Source organism: Agelaius phoeniceus, chromosome 1, assembly GCF_051311805.1.
Source record: "Agelaius phoeniceus isolate bAgePho1 chromosome 1, bAgePho1.hap1, whole genome shotgun sequence".
Lineage (NCBI taxonomy): Eukaryota > Metazoa > Chordata > Aves > Passeriformes > Icteridae > Agelaius > Agelaius phoeniceus.
Genome location: NC_135265.1, coordinates 146,746,476 through 146,764,212, shown reverse-complemented (window position 1 = coordinate 146,764,212; position 17,737 = coordinate 146,746,476). Strand labels below are relative to the sequence as shown.

The following is a 17,737-nucleotide window of genomic DNA, read 5'->3' as shown; positions in this document are numbered from 1 at the left end:
CTGCATACAGACTATTTTATTCTGGAATATCTCCTTGTTGTTATGTCATCATACAAGATACCTAAAGCAGCTTGATTTTACAGCTCTTGTTCCAATGCAACCCTTTCCCCACTCGTTACATATTATAAACCTTTCAAGTTTCTGTTCTGTTGAGGGTTTCTTTGCCTTCTTTGACATATGAGGAAATCATAACACCAATATAGAGTTAATTCTCCTTGCATTATGCTTTTCCTTTTCCATAGTTCAATACTTTTAAATCACTCCTTTACATGGGTTATGCTCCTTCTTTGCACCAACTTACGTACATAGAAACAGCAACAGTTTTGATTCCTCTAAGATGAAGTGTTCCATGTTCACACTGTCAGTGCAAGATGCAGACACTCACACTAGCCAGCAGCAAAGTTTGGAAGCACTTTGGTAATGCTCACACAACAGGCAACTACTGAGGCCACTTGGTGACATGCCAGCACAAAGGAGCGTGTCTAACTGCCAGCTGCATGGTCAGGCAAAAACACACAAACCTCTCTTTTGGGCAGCCAAAATGAGCACACCTACCAGCTCCAGTCCATCCAGAGCCTTGCCCATCCAGCAGGACAAAAAACATGATTGAGCTATTTGTGGTGGTGAGGAATTAGGAGACCTGAGAGTAGAAGTCTTACACTGTACCCTGGCTAAGGGATGAAGAGGATCAGTAACATGGCTGGAGATGAGATCTTATGATAAAAGTGGGAAGGGGAAGTAGTGCAGCCTGTGTCAAAACAGCTTCTAAAGAGCACCCTAATTTTCAGTCAAGCTAAGCACCCTGGAATCAAAAGCTTTCAGAAGATACCAAGCTTCAAACGATGATGCTGAACCAAGTATCCTGGTCTAAGTGCAGCTGGTGCAACATGGAAAGGAGTTTTGTGGTTTTCTTTGTATTTCATTTCACTGTTTGGCTACTGTTCTTACAACATGGAGCTTACAGTAGCAGGACACATAACAATGAAGCAAACAAAGGTCAAACACTCAGAAACCAGAGAAGAGACACATTCATTATGGTGACAGTTATACTTTTTTCCAAGATTAGCATGTAAATTTAAACTCAGTGAAGAGAATCTGAAGCAGCTGGGATGGACAAGATTATGACAAGAGATTCCTTTCAACTTAAAACAATTTTGTGATTCTGAGTTGTTCAGAAACTCTGTGGGTCCATTTTTGTTTTGGCTCTGGAGTAAACATACAGGCAATAAAGTGACACAGTTAATGCCTGCTTTTTAACCTTGAATTACTGCTGAGTGCTCAGCAGCACAGCTCTTGACATGTGACAATTATTTAGCATCTAAAATGGTAAGGTGACTGTATTTCTTTTCCAGAGCACAGGAAATCCTCCTTCAAAAGGATACATCTGTGTCTTTTTCAGAATTTTTACCGAGAAATTAATAAAACAATTGAAGAATAATAGTGGGATCCTAAAGCACGATAAATCCTGAAGTCTGCCTCAGGCTAATAGTATGTAATCTATTCTATCAACCATAATAGCAGGACACTAAATATCACAGATATCACAGAAACTAGCAACAAATTTTAATAGTAGGACAATTTCCCAGCTCATACAAAGCCAAGGGCCCAAATATGAACACATTTGAAATTAATAGAGTTAAAGCAAAATCCTTCTAAGAGAAGTTTTCCTTACTTTTCTTTCATTTCCTGACATTGTCTCTCTATTGGAAGTAGTTGTGTAACTCTGAACCAGCTACTCTGCATCATTGAGCCTGCTTTCCCACTTCCCTCAGTATCTCACCTCAGTGAGCTTCTCATTTACATATGTAACTTTAAAAAAATATAAAATAAAATACATCCAAAATGTGCATTTCCTTCTTTTTCTTTCTTACTAAAATTCAGCTTTCCAGTAAGCTGAGAAAATTGACAGGAGAATAGTAATGACCCACAGCAGTTAGAAAACAAAGCATTACTTTATGACTACTGAGGAAAACTGTCATTATGCTAATTAGATTCACTAAATCAAAACACAGGAAATTGCACGATCAAGAAATACATCAGCAGAAATTACTTAACAGCCTTACACATCAATTGGCTAAAAAACTTGTATTTTAAAATATTCCTTGTGTAACCATAATCCTGTAACAGTGGGAAGGCAAAACCAGAAGAATTTCCAAAATCCAACCCTTGCGTCAGTAGCAGAATTCACACATCCATCGCTCTCCCTCCACCTGCCTACAACCACCACCTTTTTGCCTCTCCACAGTACTAAAGATTCAGCTGCTTTTTCCTCTTCTGTCACACCATAACTTCCAACTCCCACACGTTCATACATACACATACATAAAACATGAATCTATTGACTGGCTGATTCCACATCAAGCCTGGATTCCTTACCCTCACCTTTCAATTCTACACAGTCTGCCCCACCTACATCTCGGCTCACATTGTCTCCTGTCACATCTTCTTTTTTCCTCTGGCCCATTCGCAAATCCATGTTTTTTCCTCAGCTTCCTCTTCCTGTGTGCCAAGTCCCCTCCCTCTCCTTCAAATCCCTCCTCAAAACTCACTTCTTTTGGTTCGATTTCCGTCACTAATCTCAGCTCCGGCGCTATCTGCTCCCTCTCGCGCGCCTGATTACATCGAAGATAAAACAAAAAACATGAAACAGAAAAAGTAAGTTATCCAAATACTTCATATGTGCTCTCACAAGGGCAGTCTAAATATCCCTTCTTCCCCTCTCTGTACTATGTTAGTCACAGATCTGTGTGATTTTGAATAATTTGTGCTAATCTGAACCACAGCTGAGCCTCAAGACTCATTGCACTGAGACAAATATTTTTCACTCTTTTAAAGATTTTGCCTTTCCATCCTCATTACTGAATTTTATTAAAACACACATCTGCTGCAAGTCAAAATAGTTTGAGTGCTACAGCACCTACAGTCTTTTCCTTCAAGTCACACTAAGCTCAAATCAAAGTATAAACTAATCTCTAGCTCTCCAAGTCATTTGAATTCTGCATGCTTAGCACACACCCTCCACAAAGATCTTAAAATTTCTTAGATTTACTGATGTACCAGAACTTGAACTATCTTAAGCTTACACTCATCTCTAAAAATGTATTTTTTTAGTTTAGATACGCAGAAAATACAAGTTATAAGTTTAAATGAGGCATGAACTGTTGCATCTGACAACTCTACTTAATTTTTTTATCAGTTTACAGTCTTGCAATTTTTGTAACCTATACATAAATTTTAGTAAAATATTTTCTTATAAAATACATAATGCAAAAGAACAAAAACATCCATGGGAGTTTGAGTCTTAAGCAAAGCTCAGTCTCAGATAACTGATTTTCAACCAAATCTTAGTTCATGTTTTTATTCTGAAATAACAAAAATACTTAGAAAAACAAACATTTTTCCATTGCATTATATGCAAAAATTGCAAGAAAAATTATATCTTTGCTTTTGAAAGCTACAGACTTTCATGCTTATTGCTTATTTTGCAGGATTAAATGCTACAACTAGTATCAATCAGCATTACAGAAAGCAGAGTTGGAGGTGTTCTTGTATCCAGACAACTTAAAATTCTAAATCCATCTCAAAGTGTAAATTTGTGCCCCCAATTCCTTCTCAAGATTTCATTGAAGCAGCCTACATTCAACCCCTGAGATGCATAAGTGGCACCATAACTCTCAACTACTGAGAAAAATTAGAAATAACAGATGAGCTGGACTGCCACCAAACAAAGTCTGGACAACATAATGGTTGTGAAGTAATGGATTTACTATTTTTTTTTAAGCTGAGATTGCCTGTGGCCTTAAGAGTAGTAACTCAAGATTAGACACAACATTGCTCCCTAGGAAAAGTGCAGGACAGAATCAGGGGGCTCTTTCCACTGTCACAAAAGGCTTATTTCTTTTTGGTCACAATCACATTACCCTAGTTTTGCTTTTTGTAAGTAAAAAGGAACACTCAAGCTTCCTAACTTACTGCCATACTGACAGTATTCCTTGAAATACTACACACTGGTTCAACAGAGTTACTTTAAGACTGCAGCAAGAAGCCAGGGTTAGTGTGACTATAGATTTCAGTTTAATCTCCTTCAGGAAACATCTTTTAAATAATGCAGTGGTGTCTGCACTAAGTTCCAGCATCCCTTGCATAGTGGATCAACCCTACCATACAGCTACCTTTACCCTGGAGGCCAGGATGTGGAGATGCTTTCAAGCCAATTCAATTATCCATCTGCACTGGTCACAATATGGATGGTTACAACGTTAATAATGAAATATTTGAAGTCTACAAAGTTAGGAGAATTCTGAAGAAAACTAAGAGCAAAGACCAGTTTTCATGGATTTTGTCTCAAATAGTTTCAGTGGAGTAATTTCTCATTAAATATTAAACACAGTTACCATGCAAAATAAATGCAATGGCATTTGCACTGAAAGCATGTAAGAGTGTTCAATGATGTTTCCCTTTCACAAGTAAAGAGAGGCCTAGTGACTAAATCATATCCTTTACTTCATAATCTCCCTCAACTTCTATTCAGCATCTCTTCTTAAACAGCAACTGGACGCTATAAGAGACAAGAAATAATTATCTGTCTGATTGCCCCAAAGTTCTGATACAGGGGAAAAACCCCAAAGTCATGTTTAAAGGAACATGTGGGCAAAAAGTTCTCACAGTAGCAAACAAAAGACATGGCCAGAAGGTGGGGAATAAATAAAATAAAGAAAAAAAAAAAACAAAAAAAAAACAAATCAGCAGCACAGACTGCTGACAAGCTAAAGCTTTTTTCCTGAAAAGACACCAGAGGGAAAAGCCATTGGATGCCCCTGGTTTTGTAAACTCTGTAAGACAAGGCTTTGTGAAGAGATTAGTTGGCAATGGAGTGTCCAGCAGCCAGACATTTCAGTGAGGCAAGGCCACTTGAGCAGCACACTCTGAGGCATCATCCATAAACTGGTGAAGCAAGGCAGTGCAGGGCCTAGAGAAAGACTAATTTAAATCTAGTTGTGCTACTGACACTTCTACTGTCTCATGATATAAAAAACAAACAAACAAAACAATGAAAACCCAAACAACCACACAAAACCTAACAAAGCAATTGCTTTAAGTATTCTTACCTGCCCTTTTGCATCCTCTGGCATAGATTTGATATGCATCCTTTTAAGACATCGAATGACACCATCATAGAATTGCACTGTGAATGTTCCTAGAAATGATTGATGGAATCACTATGAGTAGTCAAGAAACAAACACACTTTGTTACTATGAAAGCTTTATGTTTTGCATGTTATTTTGTATGACAAGAGTAACCAGGTGTTACCACTAGAAAGGATCAAAAGAGGTACAAAAAGCCATAAATGATGGCCTCAATGAAACCCTGCTTTAATACTGTTACTCCTTCTCCAGTTGGGCAAATTCAAGTATGTTTAAGCTATTGAGTCACTTCTGCTCATAATTCATTGAAATAATAATGTAATATTTAAGATGCCACTCTAGGGAAAAAGTTCAATTTACATCCAAGTCCTCATTGCTCTAAACTACAGTAAAAATGTCAATTTCTTATGTTCATTAGAAATATCACCATTGTGAAGTGTTTAATTTGTGCTCCCTTATTTTCCTATTTCCATGGTTTTTCTTCAATAAAGAGAACTAAAACAATTATGAAAATTTAAATAGAACATTAACTCAAATCACCAAAAAATTGTTGATTTTGTACAAATTGTCCTAAGACTGAGCTTCTGATCACTGAAACAGTAAAAACATTTTAAAAAGCATTTTGTCTTCTAGGAGAAGACAAAAAAAAGAAGTTTTCAAATTTGATACAGATAAAAGACAAACACTTTACTAAATTTGATTTATAAAAACATTTTCACTTAATATTGGGGCAGAGAGGAAAACTTTATAGCCATATCACTTTTTTAAGCAGACTAAATCTACAGCACAGCATTTTCAAGCAGACCTTACCAATGGAGCATTGCAATACATACCCTCTTTATTAATTGCTTCAATCTTTGCAGGGTAATATCGACAGTCTGTCCAACGAGCTAGGACTTCTTCTCCAGGTTTAAAATCCTATTTTAAACAAATTTAGTTATTAATATTTAAATTATTTCGATTTTTTTCCCTACAAATTAAGTACTATGTGCTAGAGAGATTTAATGACAAGTAGAGCAGTTTACAAAAGTCTAAGACAAAATCCATGTACCACTTACAACAAATTCTTCATCATCCTTCAGCCCCTCTTTCCTCAAAGCTGGTCTCTCCAAAGGTCTCAACCTGTTGCTGTCCCAGTAAATCCACTCATCGTAGCGATGGCTCCAGCGTTCAAAATGCACCAACATCTTCCCCTCCTCATAATCTATCTTCTCAATTCGAGATGGATACCTGAGTGTTAAACACAAACTGCTAAGTCTCAAAGGTTTCTGTCTTGGTTTAGATACAATAGTGCCTACAGGACCTTCCAGAAAGTTGTATTAACACTTTGTACTGAAAAATCTCTAAGTCTGAAAAAGGCTAAGTAACTGAAATGATTGGATAACATTTAGTTCAAGAATCTATAAACAACAGTGAAAATTGGAATCAGGCAGAATTCAGCTCCTTCTGCCCTTCAGAGAAGTATTAAAACAGATTCAAATGTGCAAAGAATCTCCTAAAAAATAAAGAAAGTTAATTACATCACTGATTTTTTTATCAGCATTTATGTTAGGGCTGCTCTAAAGTTAACAATGTGTATGGAAAAAGACCACAGGAAAAGGACAGCTGCCTTTAACAACCTGTTTTTCAAACCAAGTATTACTGTGAACCCATAGTAAAAGAGCAGAGCTTGAGCAACCAATTTCCAATCCTACAGCAAATTCTTTAGCTAGAAAGGCAATGGACATATATAGGGAACCTGTCAACATCATCAATTTTGAATATAATTTCTCCAAAATACTGACTGTGCTCTTAAAGGAGTCTCTAACACTATGTTCTGACTAAAATATAACTTATCAGGAAGTTCAGGCTTCCCTTTTTTCTTACTAACTGAACTGTACATTAAAACAAAAGATGTCAATCTCAATTTGCTCTTTCTTTTCTCCTGTCCTACTTCTTCAGCTGCAGTGATGTATAAAGCTTCCCAAGATTTCAATATCTCAGGAGCTATTGATTAAGAAAATCTCCCTGATTTTATAGGTTTCTCCTGCAGCCACATTTCACCCTCACATCAGAATTCAGAGACACTCCAAGCTCTTGTTGCATTTCTTTCATCCATATATTTCAGAAACACTAAATATTTTTATATCCATTCTTTAAGACCCCATCTTTTTCTCACTGAACTTCCAAAAAATCCCACAGTCTTAGTCTAAAACTGAAGCCTCTCACTTGCCACTCCCCTAATAAAATCTTTTTCAAGTCTTTCAAAGAAACAAGATCAGCCTCTCTTCCCCCTCTAAAGTAGACTCTAACAAGTCTACTTTAGAGGGAGAAGAGAGGCTGATCTCTTCTAACAAGAAAGAAGAGAGAAAAATCTAACAAGAAAGGTGAAACAGATGATCTACTGCATTAAAACAGAATGTAAAACTCTTGGGTCAAACCTGTATCCCAGCAGCAACATTCTGGTTTAACTCTGAACAAGGCTTCAAGAAAATAAGCCAGCCATGAGATGGTTTTCCTAAGCCCTGTCTCTGTTTGTACTTTCTTTTTAAGTCCATATGCGGCTACACTTAGAAATTTTATTATAAAAAAAATGTATTATAAAATTTCTAGGTTTTTTTCATCTTTCAGAGTGTGCCAGTTTCAGACTTAGAACTTGACACTAAAACATCAGAATAAGCAGGAAGAGAAGAAAAGCAGAGGAAAAAAGTCAAGTTACTGTTACAACAGCAAGTGTGTGAGAAACAATGTAACCTAAAGGAGTTCCAAGCAGAAGGACGACACAGCAGATATTTAAGAGAGGGAAAGGAGGAAAACCACCAGAAAAATAGCTTGAGAGAAAGTTCATTTTGCAGCAATCAGAAATGGAAGCCAAGATGGGGATACCCTTTCCAGTACAGTTTGAAATTTCAGGTTCATTGCATGCCAGCCACCAGTGATGCAAAACTATGGCTGTTTCCAAAATTCAGGGCCAACCAGCTGAAAGAGAATTCTCCTTTTCCTACACATCTCCAGTGCACATACTCTGCTCCCACCATCCCTATAGCAGCTCCCCTGCTATGGCCAGGAGCTTTCTCTGGTCAGCAGCAGCCAAGGCACCACCCTGTGAGAAGACAACAGCAGGGACAAACTGGGAAAATACAGCACTGACATGGAAAAAGCACACCATGTAAGAGGGGAAAGTAACATGCAGAGCACAGGTTAGAGACAAATATTTTAAAATTAAGATAATTATAAAGACAATTCAGCAAGCCAAGAGTCAAGACATTAATATATATACAAAATCAAAAGATAAAAAGTTAGTATCAGTTAATAAAAGAAGATGTGCAAAATGTTCATTCTCATTAGAGAACACTTTAGATGAGACAAGAAGCTCAAGGTATTTATAGGTTAATTTCTCTTTGCTAAATACAATTTCTGCTATCAACATCTTTCTAAAAATCCATGATATGTCCTTAGAGATGGAACTGCCCAAGCCATATGAAATTGGTTATTAGGTAACCCAAACACAACTCTGTATTTAGCAACAAACTATTATCCTCAATATCCACTAAACTTAGCCACATATTGTGCCACAAATATGTACAAACAGTAATATTTCACAATACTGATCCCACAGTGGAAAAGACCAGAACATATGTATTGCAGAACTTACTCTTGTAAATTATCCCCTGCACAAAAAAATCTTTCTGTTGATTTTGTACTTTAACTGAAAAGAATCGATTTCATTAATTAAAAATATTAATATGAAGATGATTACATCTTTTACACTTCAGAACTTTTATGTGGAAGTTCCTTCCATCACAAAGTTACAATTAGGCATTTGAAGAAATACTGCAAAGGGAGACACAAATATCATTCTTTACAGTACCAAAGAATAATAATATCTAAGGCCAAAACAACTTCCCAGTCAGGTTAATTCCCCCAGCAAGTACACCACATTAAGTCATCCCAATGAAACTGATATACAGCTGGATCTGACAACACTTCATCAGCACAAACCAGGAAAACACACTCTAAAATTTGAGGGAAAGTCTTCACTTTTCCAAAAAAAAGAAAAAGAAAAAAAAAGCTCAGACCAGCACACTGAAATTCAATAATCAAGGAGTTTCTTCTATGGGAAGAAAAAATATTCTGCAAATTTTGGGTGTGCTTTTTCAAAAAGCAGCTGGAAAGAGCATGTAGTAATCACAAATGAAGTTTCATCCAAATTTCAGGGGGGTTTGCTCTCGCTTTTCCAAGAGGGAACAAGAGAACTGCTGGTAGCTGAATTTACCTGCCCAGTTTACACATTGCATGCCCTCCATTCTCAGGTTCCAATCTTGGCAGTTCCAACCCATTAGAATTATGCAATATTTTTGGAAAGCCTCACAATTTGATATGGCTTAAAAACTTATACTATGAAGCCCTGGTCAGGCAACAACAGTGTTCTAACATTTATAGAATAAAAAAAAAAAAAATTAAAACTTCCCACTTCACTTCTTTATACTGTAAAAAAAACCAAACCACTGAGTATTTTTTCCACTGCACTCAACACACATTAACAACCACACAGACAGCACTTTCTTTTTTTTACAACATCCTTTTAACCCTTCAAAAGTGACCAAAAAGTGGTGAATTGCCTTGTGAAATGGGACAACAGACATTTTAAACTGTAAGAGGTACAAAAACATTAATAAATCTGCCCAAGTTTGTACCTACAAAGTCTACAAACACACTCATACTTCCTGCCTTTGCAACACTGGTTTAAAAAGTGCTTCCTTCTAACTCACAGAGGATATAAAACCAAAGACCCTCGATACTGACTTCTCACAAATAGTGTTCTAAAGTCTGCAAAATCTGCAAACATCTATTTCTAGGTCCCCACATTTATTATACATATATTGTACTAAATATAAAGCAGACTTCACTTCCCTTTCAAACACCTGCCAGGTAACCCAGCCAACTGGAATCTGAAGCAAGGACTGTACCAAGTAAGATTTCTCAAAGTCTTTCAGGGAAAAAACTTCCTCCATACTGGGGGGGGGTGGGGGGAGTGTGGAAATCTATCCAGATAATCAAATATACCAAGAGGTAGTACTGTTTTCCAACAACTAAACTATTTTAGAGGGCTGTTTCCATTCCAGAAACCAGGGCCATCTATCTGTACTTCATTACCTAAGAGTTTAGATTGAGCAAATTAATAAAGACTGTGGTCTCAGAAAAACAACAGGGTTTTTTCAAATCAGTATCTGCTGCTTACAGGACAACTAGTTGAGAGCTACAGCCAAAAAAACCCACACAAAAATATTAAAAAAAGGAAGAGATGCATCTTTAAATACATCAGCTTTGCAGGGACAGTGTCCTACTTGTGGGAGCTGACAGCTCAAGAACTGTCTTACACACAGACATGCACTTGCAGGCAAGTGCAGCTCTACTGCTTTTTCACTTGCTCTGTTAGCAAAGAGAGGCAGAAGAGGGTGTATGCACATGTATTGGTTTTTGTATGAGATCACAGGAGAATTCAAACTGAAAGCAACTCCAGAAAGCCTCTAGTCCAACCTCCCACTCAAAGCAGGGTCAGCTATGGCAACAGGCCAGGTTTTCCAGTGTTTTATCCACCCCAGTCTTGAAAAACTCCCATGCTGGAGACTCCACAAACTCTTCAGGCAACCTGATCCACTGCTTGACTGTCCCAACAGGAAAAAGATTCTCCTTGAGCCTAGTCTGAATATCTCATTTCAGTTTGTGCCTGTTGTCTTGGTTGTTTTGTTCTCTAACTACCTGTAGGGTTTGGCTAAGGCTGGTTAATGACAGCCCTGTAGGTATTGGAAGGCTGATAGTGGGATTTCTGAAGCCCTTTCCAAGCTAAAGAAGTCATTTCCTCCCTCCCTCTTCATAGGTCATACACTCCTCCAGCCCCTGAACATTTCACATACTTAATAAATTTCTATTTTGTAATTTTCAATCCCATCTCATTTATTATCTGCTGACAGATGATCAGTTTTGATTAGAGCTGCAGTTCATGGCTTGCTTCAGCGAATTTAAAAGGAACAAGTGGTACAAGTTCTTTATGCAAGATGATCACCTGCAGCAGCATAACTGCTGTGCTTGATAAAGGAGCAATAGAGCAAAACTAAACATGCTCATTGACAGCCTGTCTTGTCTTTGCTGACCAGTTTGACCAGGCTTTCTTCTACTCTGTCACAGTACATGACAAATGACACCAGTGATCCAAACACCCTCTGCAAAAACTTCATTTAAACCTTCATTTAAAACTACTTTAAAGCAATAAGTAGTCAAGGTACATCGATGACATCTCAAAAGTTTACAGAACATAAATGAAGCACCAGATGCCAGGAGTTCAATTTCAGCAACTACTACACAGGTGAAAATTAAAGTATAAAAGTACCTCAGAAAACAGAAACATACTTTACTGTATTTTTTCTTACACCCTCTAGAAGCCTTTCTTGTTTAACATTTTAACTAGTCAAGACCATTAAATGATAGCAAGCTTTCAGAAAAATGGAGAAAAAAATTAAAACCCTTTTAAAGGCTATTTCTCAGCAAGTGTTCTCAATTTGTCACTTGCAGAAAGACTGAGCTAAGCAATAGCAATGCTCTTCAATTTGGCTTTTGTTAAAAAATAATAAAGAGATTTCATGTAAGTTCAGCAAGTTTATTTTCTTTGAAGTATGTATTTCTGCATGCAAATGAGCAGAATGCATACAGATTATATATAGCAAGAATTTTAAAAACATCCACCACTCCCTTATGCAATAGAAAGCCAACTAAAAAAAAAATCCCATAGACTATCATTACAACCCTTGACACCCTAATAATAGCACAACAGTAGATTTTCTGTCACAAGGTATTTGGGTTTGTATTATTAATTCATTTTGTATTACTAGTTCATTTGAAATACAGTCCTGTTTTCATTGTTGCTGTAACTGCTAAATTTTGATATTAACTTTCTTCTGTATATGGCACCACAAAAGTTTACATGTATTTAAACTTGACCTGGGTCTACCTGGTGTACAGATAATAAATCAAATCCTGGAAAATTCAGGATAAATTCTATTCTTCCTGAAAACATCGAGCAACTCAGCTGCAGAGCTTGTGACATGGCCATGCCTGACAATCCAAAACTAGACAGGAACTCCAGCACTGAGATGCAGCCCTTCCCTGTGAAAAGGCTGGGCAGGTCTGACACAAACTATACACTGAAGAGTCACTGATATTTTTTTGATACTATTAAGCTATTTTTACATATTCATTTTTGTTACCTGATTACATAACCAACTATCTCTAGTAACAGAAGACATTATAAAAAGTTTTATTGCTCTATTTTGGACGTTTTCCTTATCCTGCAATTCAGTTACAGAATCAGTAGGTAGAAAACCCAGTCTAGAGCAATAGGCAAGAACAAGAATAGTTCTACAAACCAAGTCCTTTAGAGTCCATTTATTAAGACAAACACTCTTCCTATAATTAAAATCAAAGCTCTACAAATAAAAAGTTTGACCCAACTTTATATACAGAGCACATAACACTGGAGCAGACATGTCAATAATACACAGACTTCCCTCTCACATCACTTGGAGTTAACAGGATCAGATATTTACAGGAATATGCTGAGCTCTCCAGGAATGCAACAGAAAAGCAGCTACACACCTCTACATTTCCCAGCCCTAATAAATCAGAGAGCAGTTAAGAAAAAACTTCTAAGTAGAAGCATCAACTACTTCTGTCACCTACTTTAACAAAACCAGGGATTTTTCAAATTCAGCTAGCAAGGCCAGCACACATCAACAGATTAGCCCACTTGCTTTAATAAAATTTTTACTAACAATTTTTTTCATCAGAACAGCTCCTTTCACAATGCACATGCTGTCCAGCATAGTCCTTGTGCCCACAATTTCCATTTTATAGTCTTTGAATTCACAATAGGCCTGGCTGGTTGCAAGAGTCACAGGTTTAAGCACTTAATTCCTCCAGCTGTTTAATAAAAACACAACCATATCTGCCTATCCCATGAACTCCAATTCAGGATGCGGGTTTGGGTTTTTTTTTTTTAATCAGTTTTGTGAACCTGTCAAGTGTGACAACTGAACACAAAACAACTCCCCTTGCATGCCTTCAAATGAAGACAAAAGAAGTCTTTGATCATGAAGTTTGCCTCATTGACACACCGATCACCTCGGCCCTGACACTGAATTCCACACTGCTCCAGAAAGGCTCTTTGCTCCCTACAGCTGCACAAGCCACCAAGAGCAAATAAACACAAACCCATAGGAAAGTTAAGCTCGATTTCTGAACTGAGAATATTTTCCTAACACTTTTAACAGACTTAGGTGGAAATTCATAAAGTTCACGTGTGGAAATTGTCAAATAATAGATTCGCTGTTTTTTTATAATCAATTATCAAAGCACACAAACAACACAAAATAATTATGCTCTCAGCAAACACTACCCAATGTCTTCCATACCATTTTTGCAAATAGTCCAGTGCCTCCAAACGAGCACCAATCTCAAATGTGATTCCAGGACGATTTGGAGGCTTTTTACTCATCTTGATATTGTCTTTTTCACCACCTTGGATGGAAAGAAAAAAGTTTCATTAAAACACATTACGTTGTTTAAAATGTGTCATTGACAGCAAATATATTCCAGAGGGTAAAAAGATGCAAAATTCTGATCCTGACTTTGTATTAACTGCTTAGCTTACAGAAATACAGGGAGGGCCCAAAAAAAAGCATAAAAAACCTTCATACATACTTTTATTCAGATTTCTTTCGTTTCAAAAACATCTGTTACCAACCTTAAATCAAAAAATAATAAGAAAAAACCATAGTGCTCATCCCTGGAGCTCTACTAGACTGTAATTCCTTTTAAAATCTGCATTTGTAAGCAAAATTTTAATATACCTATAGTTAACATGTGTACTCTCCTCGGGTGAGGAAAAGGCAAACTAAGAAGAACTTACCTTATCAAGAACAGATAAACATGGCCTAAAGGGCAAGTAAGATTAAATGAGCACAAACAAAAAATAAACAAAACCTCATCTTGAGTATTCCTATGCACTCATAGTGGCATTCATAGCACTGAGTTCCAGCACAACTGGCTTCTAATTTTATTTTGCAGCTCAGTCGGTATCAATAAGAAAAAAAAACTAAAAACCTCTCTGTGCAACTACTGTCGCTACCACCGCGACTTTCTGCGGTGCTCTCTGCACCACCCCAAGCCCACTTGCCGAGCGGCAGTGCCGGGATGCGGGGTCGGAGCCTCGCAGCCCCGCACTGCGGGGGGAGCGACACCCGGCCCCCGTTCTGCAGCGGGGCTCCCGTGCGAGCTCCGCCAGCGCGGAGAGGCGAAGGGCGCAGCGCAGCCGGGCCGGGAGCGGCGGGGCCGCGGCCGCAGCGCTCGGCACAGCCGGGGAGGCCCCGCCGGACCCCCGGCCGCGGGCGGGGCCCGGCGCGAGCAGAGCCGCGGGCGCCGCCCCGCCAGGCCCGGCCGGCGTGCGGGGAGCACCGGAGCCCCGCCGCCCGCGCTCCCTCGGCATTCCCTCCTCTGCCCGCCGCGGTGCCGGCCCTTACCGCCCGCTCGGCTCGCTCGGGGCCCGGCGCGGCTGCCGCGGGCTGTCCGGCACGGCCGCCCCTCACCGCCCCATCCTGCCCGCGCCCCGCCCCCGGCACGTGACTGCGCAGGGGCGGGGGGCGAGGCAGACAAAGAGCGGCGGCCGCGGCCCGGGACAGCGACACCGGGACAGCGATACGGGCGTATCGACACTGCCTCACACTGCCACAGAAACAGCGGGCAGCGGAGGGGGGTGTCCGGCGGAGGGAAAGGAAGGTGTTTAATCAAGGCACTGGGGCATTTCTCGCCTTGGCAAGGGCTGAGGGAGTTGGGGTTGCTCAGCCCCAGAAGAGGCGGCTGAGAGGGAACCTCGTCCAGGAGTGTCTGAGGGAGGGGTCGAGAGCACGGATCCGGCTCTGCTCGGTGGTGCCGAGTACAAGAGGGAACGGGCAGAATGCACAGGGAGTTTCAGCTGAATAGGAAGAACTTTGTTGTGCAGTGACCCTGCACTGAAGCATTGCCTAAAGACGTGTGGAGTCTCTCCACTAATTGAAGTGGGCACAATCCTGTGCAGTGTGTTCTAGAATGACCCTGCTTAAGCAAGAGGGTTGGACCAAATTACTGCTGTCCCTTCCAGCCTGACCAGTTCTGTCACTCTGGGATCTGTGATTCTATGATAGGGAGAAAAAGACTCGGGGCAGTCACTGAGATGGTCCTGGAGCTGCCACAGCCTGTGGCTGGTGGGCACAGGACACCCCTGGCCAGGCAAGAAGCCTGACAGTGGCCTGTCTTTGCCTCTGTTTTTTACCCATGAAACCACCTTCATCTGACCCACAGATTTTCTTGCTGTTATTCATCCCAGCCTCCCCCCATGCTGCTGAGGACTGGGTGGGTGCTTGGCAGCTGGTGAACAGCCCACTGCTGTCCCTGTGACACCCAGTGTTGTGGTGACTGCTGTGCTGCTTATCACTGTGTTCTGCTCTGCCTGAGAGACCTCTGATAAAGGCAATGACCGTGAGCCACATCTGGCATTTGGCCCCTGCATTGCTGCCATCCCAGTGCTCAGGGAACAATCTCATGGAGTCTTTCCTTCTATTCTTCTCCAAGGCAGATGTTGCTAAGTTTGTGACAGCAAGATCAGCATCATTACATCCCCCTGGATGTGATCAGTAAAATAAATGTCAAGTTTCCACCAATTAATAAAAAGGCATAGTGTATTTCTGGAAACTGCACATTCTGGATCACAGTCAGCTTGTCAGTCCTTTCCATTAAGTGACCTTTAAGAACTTTTTTGAGTGTATTGAGTTTGTGTGGCAAGACTTTGGTAGTGGGGGACTCCTGTGAGAAGCTGCCAGAAGCTTCCCCCATGTCCACCAGAGCAAAAGTCAATTTGGTCTAAGACAGATCCACCAGTGGCCAGTGCTCAGGCTATCAGTGACAGTTTTGCCTTGGATGGTAACTGGTGAGTGATCTCAGGAGTGATCCTTAGGACTGACCTCTCCTCTTGCCCTAGAAGCCTTTTGTTATATTTACTTCCCCTGTCCATTTGGGGAGGCCAATGACAGGTTGGCTTTGGGAGGCACCTGGTGTCCAGACAAGGTCACTAAACAGCAGCAGGACAGACAGGACAGTTTGTATGGTAGCCCTTGGACCTGTCCAGAGAGTACCAGCTGTGAGAAACCTGCTCTGTGCTCACCTGGAGCCTCTGGCAGAAAACGCCTGGAAAGACCCAAGGTTGACCACTGGGATTCTGGAGCTGAGGGTATCAAGGGTCTGAGGTGTACCAGATGTTCACAGGAAGGGGCACCTCTACACATAATGCATCTGAATACATAATACATGGAATAAGGGGATAGGATTGATCACACAGTGGGCTCAGATGAGGAACTCCCAGTGTCCCTGAATGCTGAAAGAGTTCACCATTGAGCCAGGAGGCAGAGATTTCAGAGCATCAACTCAGGAGGTGGCTCAAGCCCAAAAGTATAATAAAGAGCAGAAAGTGAAAGGCAGAATGCTCTTTTCACCAGTGTTTCCTCTTGTGTTGTGCAAAACCATCTGATGTGGAAAGCTGCTGAGTGGAGCACAAGTAATGGACCAAATTAATTGATTGCTCTTATATGGATGTTTGGGGAATGTCCCACAGACTAAGGGAATGACATCTGTGCATGTGTCACTGGACAAGGAGGGGGATCATGATTGATGGTGATGTTGATAACACACCAGTGTGGTGGCTGCTGCTGAATAACACTTCCACAGTGTCAGGGCTCACTTTTTTTCCCCCACTCATCTTCCCTAGCAAGCAGGCAAGGGGTGGGCAAGAGACTGGGAGGGGCAGAACTAGGACAGTTGACCCAAAGTGGCCAAAGGGATATTCCATGCCATAAAACATTCACATCAGCAAGAAAATCTGGGACAGAAGAAGAAGAAGACTGTTGGGACATTTTCTTCCAAGGTGACCATTGCTGGGAGATGGAGGGATATAGGTCTGCTGGTGGGAAGTGCTGAGTCCTTGCCTTTGAATTGCTTGGGGGTTTTTTGGGGTGGGGTTGTTTAGTTTAGGGGGTTTTGTTTTCCTTCATTTATTAAACTGCCCTCATCCACATCTGCAAACATTTCTGGGGGTGCTGGTAGACAGTGACTGAACATGAGCCAGCAGTGTGCTAAGGAGAACAATGGCATCCTGGCTTGTATCAGAAATAGTGTGGACAGCAGGACTGGGGAATGAGATTGTCTCTCTGTACTCAGCACTGGTGAGGCTGTATCTTGAATCCTGTGCTCAGTTTTGGGCCCCTCACTGCAAGAAAGACATTGAGGGGCTGAAATGTGTCCAGAGAGTGGCAGCAGAGCTGGGGAAGGATCTGGAGCACAAGTCTGATGAGGAGCAGCTGAGGGAGCTGGGGGTGCGCAGCCTGGAGAAATGGAGGCTCAGGGAGGACCTTATCACTCTCTACTCCCTGGAAGGAGGCTGTAGCCAGGTGGAGTTGGTCTTTTTCCCCAGGCAGCAAGTGATAGGACTTGGAAAAGGCCTCAAGGTGTGCCAGGGGATGTTTAGATGGGA

The 17,737-nt window shown here is 40.6% G+C and overlaps 1 protein-coding gene across 11 annotated transcripts in view; it reads right to left on the bottom strand.

Annotated features, from left to right (window-relative positions):
* PHF20L1 (PHD finger protein 20 like 1) overlaps nucleotides 1-14,817 on the bottom strand; it is a 57,407-nt gene extending 42,590 nt beyond the window's left edge. For 6 of the 11 annotated variants that reach the window (XM_054646816.2, XM_077189175.1, XM_054646825.2 and 3 more), the window contains exons 1-6: nucleotides 14,700-14,792; nucleotides 13,593-13,698; nucleotides 6,204-6,375; nucleotides 5,979-6,063; nucleotides 5,109-5,197; nucleotides 2,550-2,612 (exon numbers count right to left, since the gene is read on the bottom strand). In XM_054646816.2, the coding sequence (XP_054502791.2) occupies nucleotides 2,550-2,612; nucleotides 5,109-5,197; nucleotides 5,979-6,063; nucleotides 6,204-6,375; nucleotides 13,593-13,675 (492 nt within the window). In that variant the 5' untranslated portion in view covers nucleotides 13,676-13,698; nucleotides 14,700-14,792. Of the gene's footprint in view, nucleotides 1-2,549; nucleotides 2,613-5,108; nucleotides 5,198-5,978; nucleotides 6,064-6,203; nucleotides 6,376-13,592; nucleotides 13,699-14,089; nucleotides 14,513-14,699 lie in introns of those variants that run through there. The other 5 variants (XM_077189164.1, XM_077189190.1, XM_077189197.1 and 2 more) reach the window with 3 other exon arrangements.
* Nucleotides 14,818-17,737: the final 2,920 nt, after the last annotated feature.